At 29.6% G+C, this 8,062-nt stretch overlaps 1 protein-coding gene across 1 annotated transcript; it reads right to left on the bottom strand.

The window, feature by feature from the left end:
* Window positions 1-666: 666 nt before the first annotated feature.
* LOC112770858 (NDR1/HIN1-like protein 13) lies at window positions 667-1,437 on the bottom strand. The gene has a single exon (XM_025815330.3). It carries the CDS (start codon window positions 1,435-1,437, stop codon window positions 667-669), a length of 771 nt encoding a protein of 256 aa, XP_025671115.1.
* Window positions 1,438-8,062: the final 6,625 nt, after the last annotated feature.

Genomic DNA, 8,062 nt, shown 5'->3' with positions numbered 1-8,062 from the left:
ATATATAATATTTTTTTTATATATATTTACTCATTCTATTATTTTATTGTAAGTGTGTTCAAGTTAACCTGAATTTCCCAAATTTACTTATCCACCTAAATCAAATGGCTATTTACGTTACACCTACCATACCATATAATAATAGTAGTAGCTAGGCACGATATATAGTACAGCAGTAGCAATACTCTAAGAAATATTATGATCAAATTAAATTTCCTTGTCGGTGTACTAATGTGTGGATTAAAGTTTTTATAGTTTTTAATTAATTTGCGAATAAACATTTGCTAATTACGTCCTTCTAGCAGTGACGAAGATTTACACTAATAACAAGTTGAAACCATGACGTAATTGAAAGAACAAGTTCAAACAAAATCGTAAGATTAGAAAAATACAAAGCCTTTTTCAAAGAGAAGAAGAAAAAAACAGAGTAGTATACAAGAAGATAAAACACCTGTCACCCACTAATAAAAAAAAATAAAAAACCTCATCATCAAATCTTTCTTCCATTTACAACCAGTTATTATGAATATAAACAAATTCAGCAAAAATAATATATCAAATAAAATAAAATAAAGTCCACCATTAACATAAGCTAAAATATATATTAAGAAAAAAAAACAAACCTCTCTGCAATTTTTTTTGTTCTAACGATGGTGATAATATTGTTCATCCAACGGTCCATTTCCAGATCTTGAATCTGACATCGACGTTGCACTTGGCGTTCGAGGTGGACGCCGTCGCCGGTTTCTTCCCGGAGGGAAGTGTGGCCTTGATACCTTCACAAGAAACCCTGATTCTGACCTTCGGTGTCTTCAAATTCCCCATCGCAGCCTTCACCTTCGTCTCCAGCTTCACCTGCAACGGCAACCCGCTCTTACTCTTCATGTTGCTCTTCAACTTCGCCGCATCATCGCTCTGCAGCGCCTGGCCGGAGCTCGAAATCGTTGTCTTCAGCACCGTCGTGTTCTTCTTGCCGTGGTCGAAGGCGGGGACAGTGCCGTCGCCGACGTCGATGTCACCGGAGAGGATCGAGACGGAGGTAGGATCGTAGGAGAATGAGATGTGTTTGTTAGGGTTTGTAGCGGTTACGCTGATCGCGAATTTCGAGCTTAGTGTGGAAGAAGCGGTGAGGTTGAGGTACGAAAGTGTGAGGGACGTGACGGTGAAGTCAGGGCGGTGGGGACGGTAGAGGACATAAACGACGACGCCGGCGATACCGATCAGAAGGAGGAGGATGAGAACGATGAGGATCAACCAGAAGCAGAAGCGGCAGCAGCAGCTACGGCGGCTCCTCCGGTGGTGGAGTGGCTGCGGACGGTAGGTTGGGCGGGTGGCTCCGTAGAGCTGAGCCTTGGTAGCTGGAAATGCCGGATTGGCTCCGGCAGCGGCGCCTCCGTTGGCGGCGGGCTTGGCTGAAGGGTAAACCCTGTCGGTCATGTCTGTCTTCCTTCTTTTCTTTTTTTTTCTTTTTTTTTTTTTACTTAAATTTCCAGAGTGTGTTGAAACTTGAAACTTGATACTGATATGAATAGAAGAGAAAGGAAATGAAAGAAAATATAGGAGTTTAATTTAAGAGAGGGTATAGTATTTAGAGTAAAGTATGGGATTTAATTAAAGAAAGTGATAAATGAGGATTTGGAAGTGGGTGAGGTGTTTTGTATTATGAAAGTGGAAAGATGTGAACGTTCTAACCATTCCTCTTTCTTTAGCTGTGTCCAGCTCTCACTCTTGGCGCGTGTCTTCACTCGTTTCTAGACACTTAATTCCAAGTCAACTTATTTAGCTTCTTTTCTTTTAAGTATTTAACCCACATGCAAATTATTTTCCAACTCTTTGACAAACTACACCAACTTGTTATTGTTTGTGAGGGCCACCTTAATTAAATAGATAATATCCTTTTTTTTTTTTTTGGTATTTACTCACCGACAAGGAAGTTACAACATGCATGTAATTAAGTTAATAATTCAAGTAGCTAGCTAGTTTCAGTCTTTCAGAGTCATCGTATTTGTTCTTTGTTTAGGTTAAAGAGGAATAATCCTACGTTTTAAAATAAATGTTATATATATATATATACCCCAATGCAAATTATATGATTGGTAATGGTGGGTCTTTTAGCTAAAGGCGTGAGTTGTATTCATTTTTCAATTATGTATATAGATTGATTGACTAGTCGGTACAGCTAGATCATTTTTCATTATTCTTCATTCAAATTTCAGCTACTACATTACTTCATACATAGTTATATACTACTATTATATATTTCTATAAGAAAATAATGCTTGTAACTTTTCTCAAGTATTTTTATAATCTATAAAGTACGAAAGAAATATATACAAAGTTAGAATGTATAATATTTCCTTTCTATAAACAATCAAAGAAAACTGTTGTCTTGCCAAAAAAAAAAAAAAAGAAGGTTTCATGTGAAATGAAGGTTAGTAATATATGAAGCTAATTCAAAACGGAGATTTGAAGAAACTAAAAATAAATGTGGATTTAATTTGTCATTGTACTCCAAAAATTGATTATGAATGTTAGGTCAAAAATTAGCTGGCATCCCAATATAATGCATAGAGAAAATGTAGTACCTAACCGAGTATAGTACCTATGACAGATTTATTTTATTTATATTAAGCATGTTAAGTATAATTAATGAGAAATATGTATATATCTTAGCACTACTAGAATTACATGTGCTACTATTTTATTGGTTGGTAAGATGAATAATAGAATTGGAATAGAGGAGGGAGAATGGCGCGTGGATGATATGATTCATTGATTCCTGAAGCATTATTTTAAAGAGATGTGAATGTGATTTGAATTTGATGTGAGATGCTACCTCCTCTTCTATCTTTCTCTTCCTATTACCTATGCATGTATGGTATGGTTAGTAACATGGAATTATATTCTACAACGTGCTCATATAAAATAAAAGGATTTAGTTAATTTGCGCCTAAAGTTACAAATTAAATTTTTTCTTACAAAAAATAATATAAATTTAAATTCTCAATGTATTCGTGGTGTATTTATTAAAATAAAATATTTAAAATTTTTTATTATTAGTAACTTTAATTATTTAAAAAATCAAATAAAAAAATATATATTCAAATAAATTTTTAAAAAATTTTGTGTCAAATATTTTTATTTTCAATAAATTTTTATTATATTGACATCCTTAATTTTTATAAATTAAAATATTTAAATTCTTTCGTCATATTTTTTAGGATTTATTTGTTAAGATAAAAATAATTAATTTAATAAAAGAATTTTAGAAATAAAAATATCTGACACAATTTTTTACGAATAAAAAAAAAACTATGAAATTGATGGCCATGTTGATTGTGCCATGCAATGCATGATGGTAAATCAAATCCCCTAAATTATATTGATTAGAAAGAATGCAATGATAGATGGTCATGATTTGATTCCCTATACTCCCTGATTAGGACCTTCCTCTAACATATACCTACCTCTAGTAAGTTCCTAGGTTTCCATCACAAATACATCATCATTTTAATATTTACTTTTATTTATTTATAAATAATTTTTCTGCTGAATTCCTTTTAAGAGAAAAGAGTTTCTTTTAATTTTATATAATTATTGTTTTCCTTAAACCAATCGCGAAAATCTGGAGAACAGACAGAAGCAATGAATGATTAAGTAAAACATTCTCATTGTAATGTGTACATATATAATTAACCAAAAAATTATTAATACAAATGAATTTGGATCGGATGTGCCATTAATTAGTATAAAAAGCTTTAGAAGTACATATAAAGTTGAATGTCTTTATTTATGAGGTCTCTAAAATATTTTGCTTTTCATAATTAATATTGCATCAAAATCAAACCCTTATTAGTATATTGAGGATCAATGAGATTAAGAGATGGACCTATTTTTAAAAGAACTTATATATTAACCATTAAATATATAGGAGTTACTTTAATAAAGATGTCTAAAATATTTTTTTAAATATTTTTTAATAATTAAAATTTAACATATAATCGATTAAATCATGTTATTTTATTAAAATTAGGTTGGATAAATTAATTTGACCGAAAAATAATGAATCAAATTTTGAATCGGTCTAAATTAATATTATTTTTTATAAAAAATTATTACAATATCCTTATTATTGATAATGATTAAAATATTCTTATTATATATATTAATTTTGAGAATCATAAATTTTAACCATTTTCTTCTCTGTCGTCTCAGGATTAGGATTTAGAGTTTTCAAATATATATATATATATATATATATATATATATATATATAATAGGATATTTTAGTTATTTTTATAATAAAGATATTGTAGTTATTTTTTGTAAAAAATATTAATTTATATTGGTTCAAAATTTAATTTATTAATTTTTGACTAAATTGATTTGTTCAGTCTAATTTTAATAAAAATAACACAATTTAATTGATTATATATGTTAAATTTTATTTTTTTTTAAATATTTAAAAAAAATTTAACATCTTTATCTAAGTAATTTCCTAAATATATAATCATGCTATTAAACATTATAAGATTTAAAATAAAGTAATAATAAGTTTAAGGTGATGGCAAATGGAAATGAATCCACACCTAACTTGCATTCAATATATATGGCCACTGTTAACTTATTTGATTTCATCCAGTTGGCCTCTTTTCCCCATGTTTATGTTTATTACACTCATTCTAGAATAACCTATTACGTTAATATTGTTCTACTAAGTCATTTTCACCATGAACTTGTAAATTATCATCTTACCTAACGAATCACGAGCGATTTTGTCACCAAAAACGCATCTGGCTTGTGTTATCAAATTAATTATTATACTTTTAGTTATCTATATATTGCCATATTGGGATTTAGTGATGTATACATGAGCAACCTAAAACAATACATGAGCAACCTTTGGGCTTGGGCTACTAGTCTACTATGCAATACCCTAAAATAATCATAGATGAGTAACCTTGGGCTACCATGCCCCAAAAATTAGCTAGAAACTTAATTCAACATCAAAGTCGTGCCTCACTCTGCTTCCAAGAAAAAAAAAAAAGTCGTGCCTCACTAAGCTAACTTGGAAGTGTGGTGTAACAAAAATTATTTGTGAAACTGATTTGAGGGAAACTTTTATTGTTGTTCAAAGAGAACCGACTTCAGATGATAAGAAGGATACTAATATAGAAGAGAATGGGAGGTTCATTTCAACTTAGTGGCTTAGTGCTACTCTATTTGGCTTCTGTGCAGCGTCATCTTATTTGATGTTATGGGCAAATGGATTCTTCTATGAATTCTGCATTTATGACTACTCTTAAATAAATCCTTCACATGTATAACCCCGAAATAATGAATTAATAAAATATAGAATTTAGTTCACATGTGTTTTTTACTTTTTTTTTTTTTTAGGTATATTATAAAATTATTAATAGTAAAAGTTTTCAAATAGTTACTTTAATAAATATATAATACATACATTAAAACCTAATTTAATATCTTTTCTATAATTTTTTTTTAATAGTTTTCTGTATTTTATAATAAACCTTTCTATTTTAAAATAAATACTCTGTTAACAAAAATATAGGAAACAACTTATTTACAAGTCAACATAAAACAAACTCTATCATAGTTATCAGAATCGAACCGGTGATCGAATCGGTCAGATCATTGGGTCACTGGATCATTGGTTCAACTGCTGGGTCATTAGTTGAACCGATTGACCCGGTCCTATGTAAATAAAAAATAAAATATAGTCAAAAATTTAAAATTAAAATTTAAAATACATATCTTCACTAACATTTTAAAAATATCTAGCTGTTCTAAAACAATATGAAACAGGAACAATAAGTATTTTGTTAATTTTACTTTATTATAAATATTTTTTTTATATTAAAATAACTATTATTTTTTAATTTTAATAATTTATTAATTAGTTTATATCTATTATACTATTATATACTACAAGTATTTATTGAAAAATAATATTAATAGATATTATATAATTATAAAAAAATAAATGAGTTTATAATTATTGTTAAATAAAAATATAATTAATTTAAGAATGAATGAGTTTATAACTAAAATTAAAATAAATTAAATAGAATAAATTATTTGCTGAAAGATATTTATATATATATTAATTTGCATATATATTGATAAAAAGTTCAATAGCCTGGTGGTTGTGAGTATCATATTTTTTTTGAGGAGGGGGATTCGAACCCCAGCTTCAACATTTTGAAAAAATCTTGAAGCTCAAGCAGTTCGATCGAACCGGTAAGATCGAATTTGACCGGTTCGATCGAACCGATCCATTATCTTATCCGGTCAGATTATCGGACTGGATTGGCTTAGGATCCAGTTCACCGGTTTTTCGATCAAACCGGTCAATCTGGTCCGATTTTGCTAACAATGAACTCTATTATAATTAAATTTTATAAATAAATCAAAATTTAAAATTCAAAAAAATTCTTTCTACGTTTATCTTAATCATATTTGTAAGACCCCAAATTTTTGAAAATTAAATAAATAATTATTTATGAGTTAATATATTATATTGAGATATAATTTTTAAAAAAGTTATTTTTAACAAAAATAATTAAATAAATTTTTATAATTATTAAAATTTAATTTAATTATTATTTATTTTATTTAATTTTTATCAAAAAAAAAATAATTTAATAAAACAAAAATTAAATTGATTATTATTATTCTCCTAGCTTCCATTATATCCCTTGGCCGAATGCCATTTGGGAAAGGAAGAAAGCCACCAACGTGGCTTAGTATGCATACATACATATATAGTAATGACACATGTTTTGATTACTTTATTATTCTTTTGACACCTGATAACACCTTAATGCCACAAATCCTCAAGTTTCACTATTACCCTTTACCCATCTTTATTTCCCTTCCTTCATCACCGAACTGCACTTGGAAAAGAAACAAAGAGAGACCGAGAGTGTGCGTAAAAAAAACCGTAGAACCTCTGAGTTTTCGGTTTGGATTCTTTTTGTGATTCGTAACTCTAATAAAAAAATCTAATCCGATAAAAGTGTTCGTATTTTCCTCCTTTACGTGCTGGCGTTATTTTTGTCCGGTGGAAGTCGACGGTAACGTAACTCTCCTGCCCCTTGAGTTCGGCCAATTGGAGTTCTAGAAGGCACAGGCGATTTCTGACGTTTTCTTCTTCAACGGCTCGATCAGAAGGCTTTTCCGGGATTTCGAGTATTTCGATTTCGTACGGAAGTAGGAAATTTATTTCAAAATTAACTGTTTTAATTTACGAATGCCATCAAAATTTAGTGAGTAACTGCAAATAATTCATAAATGTCTCGTTTGATTAACTGATAAAAGTTGATGAGATTGAGATTGTTAGTGATTGTGAATATAATTGAATGTGATGAAATTGGTTGAATTGTGGCTGTGAATGGTGATTAATCTGGGATTATTTATTAATTTGGAAATGATTTCTAATTTTGGAAATGTTTGGAAAAAGCGGAGAATGGTTCGGTTGGGACCCGAAAAGGGTGGCAAAGTCCGAGTTTTAGGAGAGATGTTGCCGAAATTTTATAAAATCTAAGGTTTATTTGAAAAGTTATTTTAAAAGATTTGGATTTAAAAAATGATATTATTTAAGTTTTATTTAGTTAAGAAAAGATTATGTTTTGAGTTTTTACTCATTAAAGACGACTTTATGTTTTGAGTTTGATTAAAGAACTACCTTTTAAGGAATTATGATTCAAGGAGTTTATTAATTTTAAAGAACGAGTTTGATTGTCATCCTCCCTAAAGTGTCGGAACTCTGCCGTGAGATTTACTTAATAAATGATTCTTTTTAGTCTTTTGAAAGAGGTTTAAATCTGAAATGGTTTTGGAGGAGTTGTTGGTTTTAAATAAAAATGATTTGAGTTCGGTTTGTTAAGAAGAAGAAAGAAAGGAAAAAGAGAACACGACACGTGTGATTTATGAAATGATTAAAAGGTCACGAGAGGGTGACGGAAAGTAAGTGGTTAAGGTGCGGATGTGAAAATGCTAAGCCGTGGGCTTTATGTGTGAAGGATTGTGCGGGGATGCC

This window comes from Arachis hypogaea, chromosome 18, assembly GCF_003086295.3.
Source record: "Arachis hypogaea cultivar Tifrunner chromosome 18, arahy.Tifrunner.gnm2.J5K5, whole genome shotgun sequence".
NCBI lineage: Eukaryota > Viridiplantae > Streptophyta > Magnoliopsida > Fabales > Fabaceae > Arachis > Arachis hypogaea.
The sequence above is the reverse complement of the archived record's forward strand: the minus strand, read 5'-3'. Positions and strand labels throughout refer to the sequence as shown.